Source organism: Centruroides vittatus, unplaced genomic scaffold (assembly GCF_030686945.1).
Source record: "Centruroides vittatus isolate TY-2023 unplaced genomic scaffold, ASM3068694v2 contig_273, whole genome shotgun sequence".
NCBI lineage: Eukaryota > Metazoa > Arthropoda > Arachnida > Scorpiones > Buthidae > Centruroides > Centruroides vittatus.
In genome coordinates, this window is record NW_027121739.1 from 1,242,380 (window position 1) to 1,260,619 (window position 18,240).

General features: G+C 25.9%; 1 protein-coding gene across 1 annotated transcript in view; it reads left to right on the plus strand.

Annotated features, from left to right (window-relative positions):
• The window catches only part of LOC136971867 (noelin-like), an 81,284-nt gene that overhangs the window by 51,762 nt on the left and 11,282 nt on the right, over nucleotides 1-18,240 (plus strand). Inside the window, exons 3-4 of the mRNA XM_067266381.1 lie at nucleotides 7,881-7,976; nucleotides 8,320-8,394. Of these exons, the coding sequence (XP_067122482.1) occupies nucleotides 7,881-7,976; nucleotides 8,320-8,394 (171 nt within the window). The remainder of the gene's footprint in view (nucleotides 1-7,880; nucleotides 7,977-8,319; nucleotides 8,395-18,240) is intronic.

An 18,240-nucleotide genomic window follows, 5' to 3' on the forward strand; every position in this document is an offset into this window, starting at 1 on the left:
TCGCGTGAAACCGAGCACATCTTTAGGGATTTAATTCGTTAATAAAGATATTTTAAACAATTAAATTCATGAAGTATTTTTTTTAAACTAATTGGTTTCGTGAAATTTATTAAATTTCTAATAATAATGATAATATAAACTTATATATACACTAAAAGACTAAAGTATCACGAAATTATTGAAATCCGAATTAGGATCCGAACCGTGTCCTTCAGTAACAAGTCCTAAATTAATCATAGGTTCAGATTCCTCCAGTAATGTAGGACACACTTATTTAGAACATTCGATACACTAAAAATGACCAGGGTTCGAATCCCTACAAGTCACATTTATTTAGAATATTACATGTGTTACTATGAAAGTCGGTTCGAATCTCAACTGGAGCTAACAAAAGACGTGGGTTCGAATCTTAAAACTTTACTATAATATAAACTGGTCTAGTTAAGGGCATAAGTTCGATTCCAATTGGAGTTATCAAAGCATACTCCTACCAAAAGTCGTGTGTTCGGACCCAAAACCAGATCCAAAACGTTCTTCTTCTATCCAGTCTCTCAGTGTAGGTGTATACATCACACGTTATTTTTTAACGTGCTCAGTCTACCTGAAACAATCTTAACGTTTAGAAACAACCGTAGTTGAACGGAATAATTTTTATAAGTTCAAAGAAATGTTCAACACGAATTAAAATGTATTCAAAGAATCATAAATATATTATTAATTCCAGAGAAATGACTAGAGAATGTGAAAAATTAATGACACAAACTCGGTGGAGCGAAAATTGTACAGAGATTATAGAAAATAATGAAGTCGTACCCGGAAGGAGAAACTAGTTATTATCCTTGATGATTAAAGTAAAAGTATTTAGTTATTCATAAATGATAATTTTAAAATAATAATAATAAATTTTAGTATCATTTTACCATTTTCAAAGTTCATGTTTTAAAATACGTGACCCATCACCGAATAAATTTTCAAAATATTTTTATAAAAATTAAATAATTTATCAGTAAGGTTTTACTCGAAATTTTATTAATTAGTAGTCAAATTTCTCTCTCGGTTTATTCCGTACAGGAGATTAAATTATAAATATTCATTATATCACGAAAATGTTAAGTATTCATTTCACTAATCATTTCAGTTGAATCTTTTACGGTTCTCTAACTGCTCATTAAGGTAATTACATCTCTTTATAACTATAAAATTTTCGTTGGAAAGCAAATTTTTAGATTAAAATAAGTTTAATTTGCTTAATTCTTTGCTTAATTTTTAATTAATAAAGTAAAGTTTATGGATAAAGTATTGAGAAGTTCAATTTTTCTATCTTCCACTCTTCTACTCCACGTCTATTTTATCCCTATACTTGACTTTCTAGAATAAAGAATCGTGAAGGAATAAGGTGCAGAAGGAATAAGGTGCAGAACTTTATTCTTTATCCTTACAATCTTATACTTTACCTTTATCCTATAAAATATAAGAATAAAATATAGAAGAGTATTTTATCCTCGTATTTTATAGAATAAGGGAAAATATATAAGATTGTAAGGATAAATAATAACGTTATAATAATAAAATATAAAAAATTTACTCTTCTGTACCTTATGTTTTCTCCTTATCCTATAAAGTACCAAGTATAAAATACTCTTCTATATTTTATCCTTGTATTTTATAGGATAAGAAGATAATATAAGGTTGTAAGGATAAAGAATTTTTGTAGAAATAATATATAGAAAAGTTAACTTCTATAATTTATTTTTGTGAAGGATAAGGGGGAAGAGAAAAAGAAGGACGGGTGTTAAATAAATTCAATTCTTTTTGCCCGATCCTTTCTTATTCTGTAAAATTGAAAAAGTGGTTGTTGATGATAGCCAATGGGGTGCAATATTTTACGATGCAATATTTAAGAGAATAAATAAATAAATATTCAAGTCAATGTCCATGAGAAGGAGTTTTGTTCTGACAAGAGAAAAGAGAGGGGGAAAAAAGACAAAAAAACACGAACTTTACATAGTAAATACCCTTAGCTGTTTATATTGTAGGGAGAGTTGTAGAAGTAAATAAAACGGATAGCTGCTTTCTGGACAGTATCATGATATTCGACGTTGCAGACATTGAGAAAGAATAGCTCTCTTGAGATAGTGGCATTTGCTCTTGTAGTTTAAAATTTATGTTTACCCTTTACTCACACTTCTGGGGAGTGAAAATGGCATAAGTTTAACGCCAAACGTTGATAAAAATAAAGGAATTTTCCATTTAATAACAAGCATACGGTCATTTAATGATAAATAAATAAATAAATAAAATTATATAAAGACGAAAGAGCGAATCTTGCTTAATGATAATACATTAAACTAGTTATAAAATGGCATCTCCTCTATCTCTTTAATGCTATTTTTCTGATGGAGGGTATTCTTAAATGGAATATCTATATACACCCGGAGGGAGATATATAGAGAAGATGTACTCTTCTTATTTAGATGGATAAGTTTTCTGACCTGAGGCATTATTGCCGAACTTTTGTGGCATTATACCAAAAAGGGTAATGGGATTGTATCCATCTACACAAGACAGTAATTTTGTTCCACTATTCTTTCAACCGGGTCAATATACCAATTACTTTTAAGTTAATTTTCCTTCATGTTATTAAGTCAGAGTCGCTTCCAGTCATTTATAGGGAGGTTCACACGTGTGAAAGACATTATCGATGTATACAACGTTTCTTAGAGTAATTTAATATGTCAAACAATTTATAAAAATTAGTAAAAAAATTTCCAAGTTAGCTTTTATACGCTCGAATAAAGCCAAATACCATATTTTTTTCTATAGGAAAAAACGAAATTATCATTTATAACCAAAGCACGCGATTTTATCTAGCTGACTTTTTTACACGTGACAATACAGTAGAACAATGGCAGAAATAATAACAGAGTAGTAAATAGTATAAGCTTTTTATATGAATTCGATCTGCTACTTCATTAATAAAATTTTAACGTTTACTGCTTGCTTAATAAAATAATCTCGTTAATGTTAAATATAAGTACTTAAAAAGTGTTTTAATTTATCTGCTTTTTATGAGATTCTACGAATAATAATCTATTTCTATTATAAAATCTATTTCAGTATTGTTGTTTGCACGTGCTATTTGAGTAATAATATAATAAATTAGTCAATTTCCATTGTTGAAATATAATAATATTTTATTATTTTAATTTAATTGTCTTTTACACTTTGTTACGATATTGTTAGCGTAACAATGCAATAAATATATTAATTATTTAAATACTGTATACACAAGCATTGCTATCATAACAATATAAACAAATGCTTCAATTTCTATTGTTAAAATGCACTAATTTGGCTTTAATTTTCAAATTGCAGACATGTAGATTCCCACTGTATGTTCGTCTGTCTGTCCATCCTTCCTTAGATATTTAACTATATACGAGTCATGTGATTTTTTAAATCACATGACTCGTGCATTTTATATTAAAAGACGATTACAAATTGAAACCCAGCATAGGTATTTTCGAATCTTTTATTATTAATTTCGTTATGTTGTCTGCTACTAAGGCAACAATACATAAAAAGATAATTAAGTTAAATATATCGGTTTTTAAGATGTATTATTAGCGTAACAATAGAGTAAATAAATCAGTTTTCATTATTAAACAACAATTCATTTGTATTATTTTTAACCACGTGTACATTACTAGCATAAAAATTAATTTCATTACTTCAATTAAGTAAAATTTTACTTGCTGCTGAAATAACAATTCAGAAACTAAATCAACTTTAATTATTAAATAAGTATATCAATTTCGGTATTGTTTCTAACCACGTGATTAAATATAAATATATTTTTACTTTATAATTGAGTTAAACATAATCAAACTCCGCTACTGTAGTAACAATCTGAATTAAAAATAAATTACAATTAAATTTTGCTAGTTAGAGATTACACAATTAGAGTAACAATATATCCAATTCAATTGTTTTATAGTTGAGTAAATTTAGTGTATTCTTACGGTAAAGGACATCGAAATTGATATATTTATTACATTGTTACGATAGTTATAAGCGTAACATTGTTACGCTAGCAGATGTTTTAATCTTTTAAATTCTGCCATTGTAACGATAATACGTAAAGTTTTGTAATGCTAATATATTTATAACAAATTTAATTATAAAGATAATTATCTTGATAGTAAACTTCCAAACGATTGAAGTGTAAAGGAAAATCAACCTGACACGTTCAAACTGTGGCCATAAGGTTAGCTTGTGATGTTACCGCACATTTCTGTCATCAAGAAAAGAGATAAATGTTGAAGTGTCGTTAAGATATCAAGCCGACTCTGCACTGACGTGACGTTACTATGTGTTTTCTAGATAACGACCTCGCCTTGTAACTACCGGTCACAGATATCAAATTTTTCCTTACCCCCTGTAAAAATTGCTGTCGTGATGTTCGTATATAACTAACGATTTCGCTATATTACTTTCACTTTTTATAAAATAATATCATAAAGAAAAAATTGAATAACTCATACAATTTCTCGTTTTATCCTTTACAATCGTCGTAACACAAAACATCATCCCCATTTTCTGTTATTTAAGACGATATAACAATAGGAAAAATAATAATATAAGTTACTTTTATACACATTCGAATTCCTACTACATTAATTAAATTTTTATTTTTATTACCCGTTTAATAAATAAATCTCATTAAAGTTAAATGTGTTTATGTTGATATTATTTTAATTTATTTATCTCTTACGCCATGTTACTAAAGAAAAATAAATAATTTTTCTCATAAAAAATCTATTTCGGTATTGTTAATCATTTAAACAATGCAAACAACGTGACAATATAGTTTTCATTGTTGAAATATATTTATTTTCTTTTACACTCTAACAACATAACAAAATAATCAATTAAATCTATCAATTTCATTATATTTGAACACTTTATATACTGTACTATTATTAGCGTAACAATGGCATAAATATGTCAATTTCAATGTTATTTTTATCATAAATTTGTTACTGTTAACGTAACGAATATAATAAACATATCAATATTAATTGTTACTGTAAATAACGATTAAATTTATCAGTTTCTGTAATTGTTTTTTAATTTTACAGGCTATTAGCGTAACAATATAAATCAATTTTTATTATAAGATAAATACTGTATATTAATTCTAATTTTATTTTTTATTATATATTTACTACCTCTAGCGTAACAATATAATAGACATATCTATTTCAGTTTAATTGTGTTTTACATTTTTACTATTAAAGTGAATACTAATCAGTTACGTGTATCAATTTCAGCCCCGTTGACGTAACAATGCAGTAAATATGTCTATTTTATAATTGTTGAAATTACGTTTTGCTAGTGACGCAACAATACAATAAAATAATCAGTTACTTTATTTTTTAAATATCTACACGATACTATTAGCGTAACAATGCAAATTTCTATTATTATTATCTAATAATATTAATTTCGTCGTATATTGCTACTACTTCAGTAACAATACAATAAAGTATTCATATCTTTTGTCATTATACAATTAGCGTCACTCGTTACTATTAACGTAACAATGTAATAATAAAATTGCATCATTGTTACTACTAGCGTAACAATTTACATCACTTTCTATTATTGCAGTAACAAAAGTTATGGATATAAATTTTATATTTAATAATGTAACAGCACTCTATTCAATCTAACTTCGATAATGAAGTTAGTAACTGTAAGTTACGTTATATTAACAGTAACTCAACGTCAAGTAACGTTATCTGTTACGAAAAAACTATAGGCCTATATATAGAATTAGTAACAAGACTTCATCAAAATTGATATACCTTTAGGAAAATTGGAAATTGTATCCACGTCAAATTCAGTAACAATAACAGTAAATACGAGCTTTCAAATTAGTTTTAATGTATCATTAAAGTTATGGCATTTAATAACGGAATTAATGCTGTAACTTTAGTAGCATAACCAATTTAGAACATGTTCTATAAATTTAAATATTTAAATAATAAATATATTTAATATTTAAATTACAAATATCTATAACGTTCAATGGTACTACATTATTGATAAGATTTTCATGGTAATGCTGAATTTAACTCGATTAATTTACTAATTTTAATACTACTCAATTATTAATTACCATTTTTTATGTTACTGCTTTAATATTAATTCCTCTTTCGGCATGATACTATTTCCAATGTTATTATCATTAATTTTATTTCTGTCATGGCGCTAATTCTAATTTTGTTATATTGCCAGTTCGGCTTTCATTATGTTATTAATTGCCATGATGCCATATTATTAATTCCTGCTTTAATATGCCGTTATGTTATTATGCTTTATGGCTTTGTGATACCGATATGAATGTTATTACTATAACGATCAGAAGTTTTTAAGTATCGTTAATGAATTCCATTGATTTAAATACTGATTTTAGTGATGCTGGGGCATTAATTTCGCTATTATCAGTCTGTAACTTAATTAAAAATGTGTTAGTAATACCAGAAATATTACATCTTTATGCACTTTATGTTGCTATGATGCTGTAACGTAATTAAAAATGTATTGTAACATAAGAAATAGTAGAAACTCTCACTAGTGTAAGGAAGCATTAGTTAAGTGCTACAATAACAATTCTACTTAGTGCTTAATGTTGTTTTATACTGATTTTTACAGACTTCAATGCTGCTATGATATTAATATCGCTATTGTGATATCAATAACATCACTGCAAATATAGTAATAATGTCAGAAATGCTAACTTTTTAGTAATTCCAATTATATTTTCAAATGTTACTACAGATCCAATCGTCATGAGAGGATTTATATTCGATTAAAATCATCATAAAGTTTAAATCCTTTCACTTTTTGTAACTATAATAGTGGCATAAATGAAAGTAAATCGTATCGAAAATCATTAAGTATTGTTAAACTCGGTTCGACAGTAAGAAGATGGATGATGCAATGAACATCATCTATATTTTCTTTTCGTTCCATTCACATCGCTCTTCAATTCTCTGCTCTTATCGAACCTGAACCGGGTTAGTGGATTCTGTAATACCTGTTATGGACTGATTTATAGGTTGATACAACAAGGAAAGTTGAGTGCATGTTTCTCTGCGGTTTTGTCGCCCCTCTAAGAGAAGGGAAAAAAATACAAGTTGATGGAAGCCGAGATATTTTTAGAGTCAGATTCAACTGCCTGTGAAGCCATTAAGTAACGTCTCTTCAGTTCAACAAACACGGATAACTAAAACAAAATACTGCAAAATGGATGTGACATATCGAAGGAAGATGGAATATGCTTTCTACATTTGAAACTCTATTTTCTTTTTCTTTTTTTACTATAGGAAACTATTGTAAAATAATCTACGTTTATCTCCTCTGTTTTTGTGTTGTGACGTGATAACAAATACTTGTTTTGCGCTCCGATGGGCAGGACTTAACGCCATTTATTCATAAAATATCATTAACATTCAGTATTTTCTTCTACGTGGGTGCAATGGCCCGCTGCAAGACTTACAACTAACATTTAGTACTTTCTTCTACCTGTATGCAGTTCCGCTGCAATACTTGTAACTGGTCATCACTTGAAACTATTAGTAAATTCTGTACTGATTAGCATCAATTATCAATTTCAATTAATTAAATTTATACAGTATATTTAAGTGTTTACAAGTATTTAAATTACGTTAATATGCCTTAATTAATAGCATACGGAACAGGATTAAAAATATATTTCTGGCTACGATTTTTGTCTTAAGTATTGATAGATAAGTTTTTAAAATATAGGACACTATTCACTTTTAACAGATAAAAAATATTATTTTTTGTAGGTCACCCTGGACAAAAGGGAGATCCTGGAGATAGAGGACTTCCAGGTCCTATGGGACCACGTGGCTTACCTGGATTACCAGGGACTGAAAGAATTGGTAAGTGTGTTTATCGATCAGTAAAACTTTAAAAAGCGAAAAATAGCAGTAAACAAGCTAGAAAATCTAAAAAACTACTTTACAAAGCTATTGGAAAATATAAGAATTTTGTTTTTTCTTCTACTTTTGTTCACGTGTTTAAAGTAATTCCAGATTTAAATATCATGGGATGTTAAAAACATGCGAGTTAAAATTTCAAGAGGATTAAGAGTTAAACACGAAATTTTTTTCTATTCTGTTTAAGTAAATCTGTAATAAAATTAAAAAAAAAAAAATTCATTTTAATTCGAAGATTTAAAAATACCTTATTTATTTATTTAAAATTTCTCCTGTTTATTTACAGAAATTCCTTACCGAGAATACGAATCGGATCGAATGATTAACGACGATCCATTACCACTCTACAAAAGAAAAAACGGTATAATATATAGATTTTTAAGGCATTCCCCTTAAGAAAAAAAATACATTATTAAAAAAATTAACTAGCAAATTCGAGAAACAATTCAATATTGGTTTATAAAAATAATTGGGAAAGATGTACGAAGGAATAAGCTTCTTATCTCAAAACATACGATCCATCTTCTTCTCCTTCTTACCCCCCCTCCAGTTTCTTAGCCTTCCTCCCTCTCGTATAGGAGGAGAAAGTGTACACCACAAGTTCACAAGTTTGAAAGAAGTTTAGATAATAAAGTAGTTTACGGTCAACGGATATCGTGAATGTATTATGTGAACTAGGAGAGATTGTTGTGCTTGATATAATCAAGTTTCTAGCCATGGGCTCTTGGACAAGAGTCATTAAAATGCAATATCTTGCGCATCTGTTTCGCAGAAACATCGTCTGAGTATCATTACTCTACCCCCTTGTAGCGTGCCACTGACATATTTTAGCCTTTGGCTTTGCTGAAAAATAGGGAAAAAATAACAATAAAAAACAAAATTAATTTCCAATCGATTCACTTCACTCACATTTCTTGGATTATTGCTAATAAATTCTAGAAAAATCTCCAAAACAATGTATTAAAAAATTCAAACACATAAATTTACACGCCACAGTTTAATTATGGTTTAAAAATCGAAAAGAAAAATTAATTAATTAAAATAATTTTAATTAAGTTTACTACGTTTTTCTATTTTTAATATTTCTTAGGAAAAATTTAAATTACATTTTATTTACACTTATTTAATTCAAGTTACACGAACAAAACACGTGGTTTTAATTCTAAAAATAAATATTTAAATTTTAAAAAATAGTAATTAATTTTTAATCGATTTTTGGATTATTTTTTGGAAATTTTAGGGTTATTTTTCGGAAATTTAGAGAAATTTTTGGGTTATTTTTTAGAAATTTTAGAAAATTAAGAAATATCCTTAAATAATTAAATTAATAAAGAAAAAGTTTATAAAATAAATAAATATTTCGATTTAATTTTTCTTTATAATTATAAAATTGATATTTATTGATTTTTAATATAATTTTAATTCTTAAAGCTTCATTTAAATTCGGGTTAATTCGGGTTATTGCAGCAAAAATTCGGTTTAATTTTGAAAATAAAAATAAAGATAACCAATTATTGATTTTACTTTTATATTTTTTAGATTATTAACATTAAATTTCGTTAAAAATATTAATTTTTCGAATTTTTCAAACATTTTTCCTTTAATTTTTTGTATTGGTTTACATTCATTAACTATAGTTAAATGAATGAAACCAAGCTTATAAATTTAAAATTAAATAAATAATTCTGCATTAATTTATGTTTTTCAATTTATAAAATTAACGTTTAATTAGTTTTTAAAGGAAAAATTATTTTTTTTTTTTTACGTTTTAATTCTTAAATTTTACCTAAACTCTGGTTAACTTGTATTCAGGTTGCTTCAGCGCAAATCTATTTTAATTCTAAAATAGAAATTAATTTAAAAATGAACTAATTAATAACATTAATTTGTCCACGTTAATTTTCATATCTTTAGCATTTAAACCGCGTTTACATTAAATAATTAAATTACCAAATCCAAGTTTAAATCCGTAAATTTAACCCAAGAGAATAATTAAATTAACACCTAACTCGTTCAACAGATGGCGTCACATAATGCAGTTTAAAATATAATTAAATTTTTATTTTTTTTTTTCATTTCTCCATTAAATTTTATTAAGTAAATTAATTTAATATAAATCTTAAAATATTTTGTAATTAGTTTTAAAATTTTATTGAAATTTTTATCATTATCTTAAGATTTTAATTGTTAAATTATCTTGAACTTTTACACACCACTTAAGGTTAATTCTATTACTTTATATAATTGCTGGGTGTGCATTGCACAGACTTTTCAATTTTAGAATTTTTTTGTGGATTTAGTCGAGTGAATGTGGAGAAGAGGAAGATGTAGAGAAAATCTTCCTGGATTTTCCGTTTATTTAACAGAGTTAAGAACAAAAGAAATGAAAGAAAATGTACATCTTTCACTATAAATATTAAAAACGTAAGATGTTATACATATGCTTATAGGGGTGATGTTAGTAGAGGGTATTAAGTAGAATCCTTAATGAAGACATACGAAGTATCATTAATTCACAGTTGTCCAACATTAAGCCCTCTTCTCTTCTCTCTCCCTCTTTATATAAATGACAGGACTTAGATAAACAAAGCTAATGGTTGAAACCAAGTTAAACTAATTAAAATTTGCTCTTTTGCTAACGTTTTCCAAGCCATCAACTTTGTGGAATTGTTGCCCATTTTTTAAATATTTTGATGAAACTTCTATACAAAGACTTTAATTGTTTCGCTTATATTTATTGATAGATTTAATTTATCTATGTTTTCAATTTATTTATTCTTAAGTGTTAAGTTTTCATATAAACATTATATTTTGTACTTGAACAGATCTTGTTTAACTTCAAGTATTTCGGATTGTACGAAGGTTATGCTCCTCCTCCTAATCCTCTTCCTTTATCTTTCCTTCCTTCTTTTCCAACGCCTCTTCCTATATTTCTCTTTCTATATTCTCTTCCTGTAACCTATATCTTCTATATTTTTTTCCTACTTCTCCTACTCCTTTTCCTTTATCTATATGCTTCATGTTGAATGTCTACACAAATTTCGTCATACCATAAGAAAAACGTATCTTTAAAATTGAAACATCACTCACTGTTGAAACATTAATTAAATTCCTTTAAGAATTTGAAATCTAGGATATTATTTATCAAAAATTGTTCATTATGCACATACAATATGCGTAATTTTAATAAATTTGCGTGTTAAAATTCTGAATATTTATGTTTTATATGAACTTAACGAAGAATTTTAAAACTTTCAATAAAATTTTTTAATTTTCATTAAAAATTAAAACTAAATTTTAAAAATCACAATTGCGTTTTTTGCCATTTTTAAATTGTAATTTTTTATAATTAATTCCTTATTAATTCCTTCTCTTTCTCTGTCCTCTTCTTCATTCAAAAATAAAATTGCATCCACAATTTTCCTAATTTTCAATGAAATTTTCGTACGAAATTTCTAATATTTATTGGAGAATAATTATAATTTTTTGTAAATTACAACAAAATTATTTTAAAAAATATCAACTTTTTCTAACATTCAAGAAGGATTCTTAAATTTTTCACGACTTTTAAGTAAAAATAATTCAAGTTTATCAATTATTTTTCAAATGAAACGAAGAAGCGTGACTTTCTTCAACGTCTCATGAATCTTTCAAGTTTCAAAATGTGGTACTTTAATCTTAAAATTACTTTTATTATCCCGAATCAAATGGTAGATTATACTAAAGATAGAATTTCCTTTTGCAAGGTTATTTCCGTTGGTTTTAAAATATTTACTCTTCTCTACCTATTGAATCATTTATCGCTTTCATCGACTAGATAGATAGAAGCATGCTTAAAGCTACGTAGAATAGTTGAAGAAGGAGATAAAGTATGAGAAAAAACACCCTGTTTGATTCTTCCTGACCTTATTTTTTCTATTATTTTAAAATCTTCCTTTCTATCTCAGCTACATTTTCTTGTTAATCCATCCTTTATTTCTTCTTTAAAACTAAATGTAATTGTGTCTGACAGAGATAAAATGATATCAAACAAGGAAATAGTTTCATGTTTTATCAAGGAAACTAATGTTTGATGCTCTAAATTGTCTCATTCTCCAACTTCTCCTCCTCCGCATCCCTTTCATCTCTATTATCTTTATTTCCCTGAAGAATTGTGATTATTAAAATTTACTCTAAATCCAAAAGTTTTCACTTTAAATCGATATTTACAACCGAAATGATAACATTAGTGCATTAAATTCATACAATTTTTTATTTATCTTTTAAGTAAATTAAATCTGCCGAATGATATCCTATCATACATTATTCCTAGACAGTTCACTCGATCTTAGATAATATATGAAGAACGTTTGAATTAGTTTAACACGCGATAATGAAATAAAAAGTATAGAATTCTACTGATTTTCTGTGCTTTTTTAATGTCTGTATTTGATATTTTTGGAGAGTTGAATTTTATTTCATTTATTTTTTTTAATATGCGAAAAATTAAATTTCTGAAAAATAATTTTCAATGATAGATTGATGCAAACATCCTGCATTAAATCGATTATGCAATTTTTTAATTCTATCAATCATTCTGTTTGCTATATTCTAGTGAAGTTTGTCATTTTGCAATCAATAAATGTAGTGTGTTTTTTAAATGATAGCCTTTCCTTTTGAGTTTACATTCTCTAGATGATAGATTTTACTTGTTTTTTAAACTATTTTAATTTGAAATTTTATAATATATCGATTGTAAAATGACGCTGAAGTTAAGTTTTTTTTAATTTTCTTCCGTGTTAACAATTGTTATAATAGCATTTACTGCACAGATAAATCGATCTTCTCTACTTGATTTTGGCCTCCTTAATGTGGGATGACGAGAGATCAGATGCTATTGATGTGGAATGCATCAACGTAGATTAACTTGTGACCTGTTCAATCATCTACTGGTTGTCCAAACATTGCTGCTCTGATAGTAGTGATGCCGAAAATCAACCAAAATGAATAGAATTTTTTCTTACTTTCTTTAGGAATTGCTTGATAAACATTTATTTTATACAACTTTTAATCATTACTTTAGATAAATAAGCCATATTTCATATAAAATATGCAATGAAAGCTGTAATGGTTAATCGAATAACCGTTATATACTTCCAAACTAGTGATTGCTCTCAATAAATCAAAGGAAAATACATATTATATATATAAATAATTTATTATTAGAGATAAAATTGATGAGGTTAGAGGACTGAGTAAGAAATAATTAAAGAATTAGGCAAATTGAACTCATCTCTGTTCTCTTCCTAGAGAAGAAAGGTGCTTATGTTTATGTTAAAACTGTTATTTTTGAATTTCTTTACAAAAAACTCAAAAAAATGGCTACTCCAAATAAATCTGTAATAAATAATCTGAAATTTATTGGCATATAAAATATTATAAATTTACATCTCATATGCAAATAAATTTCTTGAATTTTTCATATAAAAAACAGCCATTTCGTATCGTGCTTGATGATACGCAACAATAGTAAATTCTTAATGAAAGAGAACATCTTGATTTATTTATATCATATTTTAATGATAACAATCACAGAAATATCAAATGTCTTGAGCTATATTTAAAAATATTCTATGATCTTCAAAGTAATTTCAAAATGGCGACTTGAAAGCGGCCATTTTGAAATTCAATTTTAATTTATGTTCTCCGTGGTTTATAATTAAAATAATGAATTATATAAAGAATTTAGGCTATTTTAAGTTATTTTTAAATATTTCTCTAACCAGAACCGAGTAGAATTTGAGTTGAATTCTCACAGCATGAAGTTTGATTTCATAGTTTTGCACTTTAATAAAGATGAAAAAATCGTGATTTTCTCTCATAATATAATATTTAATATATATTTATTGAGAAATATGAAGAGAAGTAAACTGAAAATGCTATTTAGATCAGGAAAAGCAGGCTTTAAAATGGCAATATAACTCTGTTTCAATTTTACTTTCTCGTTGAGGGAAACCATCATAAAACTTTAAGCTAAGTTTTTTCTCGTAAATACAGACATTTCGTACTTTCATTGGGTAGTTTTCAATTTGATTTCACAAAAATTCACTTGAGGAGCATCCACAAACTCAATAAATATTGATATCACATTGATTTAAAACGTTGTTCAACATCATTTTAAAATTTATTTTCGCAGCAATCGTTAAAACACATATAAGCTGAATTTCTTATCTAATTTTCAACAAAAATAAATTATTAAAGTAGTTTTAAGAATCTTTTTATTTAAAAATTGTAAATTGTAAAACACAAAAAATTGAGTTTTTCTATGTTTAAAAGTATGTTTTCAGCCGAAATTTAAAGCCAAATATAGCCTACAGAATATGAATCATATTATACAGGAGTATTATGAAAATATTAATAAATAAACCTTATTTTGTGTATATTTTGTAAATTTCATCGAAAAATGAATGATTTTCGTGAAAGAAGATGAAGATGAAATATAATAATATAAATTTAGCTCCATAAGAAAATTAAATATTTTATTATTTTTAAGGGGTGGATTAATAAATGTATTTTTTATCGAACCAGGATTTTAAACCTGTTTTCATCCACTTGACAGAAAAATCATACTTTTTTCAATGAAATTTGCAAAAATATACGCAAAAATAACGTTTATTTCTTAGTATTTTTTATAATTTTTAATATAATTTCATGATAAATAACGTTGTAATTTTATTTACTGCATTCACATGAAACAGCAAAAGTTATGACAAAAAATAAAGGAGAATATTAGCTTAAAAAGTAAATTTAGTTCTCTAGCAATTTTGGTGTTTAAAATTTAAGAAAGTATACTTTAAAAAAAGAAAATAAAAATAGATAGTCATATTTTATTTACTATTTTGTAAGAGACTCTCGATCTCGTCCATTCTACAAAGTGAATAATCATTCGTAGTTTTCAAGCTTTGCCCTTTTATTTTATAATTTTATTATTTATAAAATATTGTACTGCATTTAATTTAGAAACTAAATAATTCTTCTTTACTTTTTATCGTATTTAAATATTTACAACAGTAAAAAGCACAAAGTACATCTTAAAAATCCTTGTATAAATCATTCGCTAGATTTTTAAAGTTTTCTTTTTTGATATTAAACTCATAAAAATTGTATAGTAATTTATCTTGTAATTCAGATTTATTTTATATATTTAAATTTTTTTAAAAGTTTAAAATGTATGATAAATTGAAAGTTTTATTTTAGTTTGAAACTCTTCACTCGACTATAATGCGCACTTTGCAGCCTTCATATATTTTATTATAAATTATAGTTAGAAGCTCGAAATTTTAAAGATACGTAGATAAAATTATAGGCTTTAATTTTTGTATCTTATATTCTTCCTGTAAGTTTAATTTAATTTTTTAAAAAAATCAGGAAATTTAATGTGCAAATTTTTAAGCGATTTCTATCTGTTATACAGTCGAAATTATTCTTAAAATTCGTAAATATCTGAATTTGGTGAGTTTTTAAGCTTATGAAAATCAGATATAAATATTTCATGTATTTTTTTCTTGAATCGTTCGATATGATTTTTAATCTCACGAAGGATTCTCAAAAGTATTTCCATTTTCTAATCAAAAAGTCGATGATAGATTCTTTGCAAACTCGTATCAAATATTCTCTACAACATTTTTTATATCACTATCGATCGCTTTATATATAAATTTACAAATCTTAAAATCTGCGATTTTTAATCTTTTAATCAATTGGGAATTCTTCCAGATCGATTTTATTTCTTTTTAATCCAAAATCCTGTTTAATATGAATTAAAACAGTTTCGATTTCCTTCAATTTTCCGATCAAAAATCGATAATATAATTTTAATAATCGATTTTCTTTAATATTTTAATCTGTAAATCAATTCTTCTTTCGTCATTTTTTTCTAGAATTAAATGCTGAGAAATAAAATTTTAATTCGTTCGGTATTTAAATCTCACTTCAATGAGGTATAATTGGAAAAAATATATAGAAATATATATAGAAAGTACTAGTATACAAAATAAATTTAAAATAGAGTTAAAAAGGCATAATAATTAGAGGTATAATTGGATTGATCATAATTAACTAGATGGCGAAGGATCACATTGTCAACAATCGTAATTAATAAGGGATTAACTTGTTTGTTTAAAGATTTTGAATGCTTTTAGCTTTTAAAATAAGAAAAATATTAATTGAGACACAAATTTAAGTTTTATTCGAATTTTAAGCTCGGTTCTCGAGTATAATGCGCGCTTTGCAGCATTCACAGATTCGCTGATAAATTAAAGTCAGAAACTTCAAATTTTAAATATATATAAATAAAATTATAAGTTTTAAGGTACATGTACGTATTTTATTCTTTATAGATATAAAAACGGTTTAGGATATATTTTTCTTCGTTAAGTATAGTGTTAGTCGCAAGATTTAATAAACTAAAATTTAATAAAACAATTCATTTAATTTGGAGGATTAATTAAGAGCTACATTTAATAAGAGAATTATCTACTTAACTCTCATTAAATTCTAATCCTACTTAGTGATGATGTATCGAATTACAATAACTTAATTTTTTCTCCTAATAATTTATCAAGTTTGTTTCTTAAAGTTTGTGCTTTTTGATGATAATAAAAGAAAATATTTTAACATTTATTTTTAATTTTTAAGCTTCTTTAATATAATTTTAACTTTTAATTATAATTTAAGAATATTTATAAATGTTAAAATCTTTCTGAAATAATTCTTTGATGTCCTTTCTCTGAATTAACTATAATTTTTTATGTTTTTTACCATTTTTTATCGAATAAAATGCCCGAGTTTGATATTTTATAATACTTTTAGAATATAATAAACAAGATTTTTGCATATTTTCTTTATAATCTTTAGTTATTAATAACATCCCACGAGTGTAGGAATTGAGACATCTACGATGAGTTTTTGCAATTACTGTTTGAATTAGTTTAACGTTTTTACTCAAGATTAAGGAGTAAAAATCCTAAAATTATATATAATTATAGTAGTTTAAAAGTCTGAGATACTACTAGGTATGTACTATTCTATACATCCCTCCTAGGAATCACTTATCTAGCTATCTAATATAATAATTTTATGTGTTAATACAGTCTTAAATGTGGGGAAAATTAATGATACTACTCAAGAATTATTTGTTATATTACCTAAAATAAAGTTTGTAAGTTTACTTCTGTATATATATGTAAAAATAAACTTATTTTCTGAAGTATCGTGTTATACCTTAGGATATATAATACATGATTTTCAAGTATCTTACGTTGACCTCTTTTAAAGTATCACGTAGAATTTTTTCTTTGAGTACAAAGTAAAATTTTTGAAACTTGGTGAGAAGTTTTCTAGAGCAATACACACAATTTTTCAAAATACAATTTCTGAGTTATTGTGACTTCATTATACCAATATTCCTCCTCCTGTGCCTGCATCTATTTAGTTCTCATCCTATGCAGTTTGCATCTGTTTAGTTCTAAAGATATGTTCTATATTAATTCCTATATTATATAATGACGCTATAATGCAATCTATAAAAGTTTATATATGTAATTTAAGATTGGCACGTAAAATATCTTAACATAAGTATGTAAGTGTTTATGAAGCCCTAAAAAGACAGATATTGTAGACATTATAATGTAATATATACTCCTATGCATCTATATAACCATACATATTTATGCAGCCACCATAAATGTAAGCACATAAGCATGTATATTCAAGTGCTATGCTTCATATACGTACACATTAGTACTTTAATTAAGTAGACATAAAAAATCCTTAGCACTTAAGCATTCCACTTTTATTTTACATAGACTCCAATACAAAGGCATAAGTTATAGTTACATTCCTGTTGGTTAGTTATATTCCTGTGGATTAAACAGTGTAGGAATTTACATTAAAGATGCAGTTGATCGGGTAACTAATGTATTGATATTAAAATTAGTTTCGTTAGAAGGAAAAAAAATTAAGATAATTTAATAAAAATTTTCCTGAAAATAAAATTTAATACATAAATACATATAATTAATTTTAAAATTTTTATTGGAAATAAAAATAGGAATTGATTTTTCAAACAGTTTTTCCACTCCTCCCAGAAATTATTCAATACTTCAAAACTCGATTATTATCAATCTAATTAATCATAATTAAAATTTAAATGAAGTAACTTACAAAA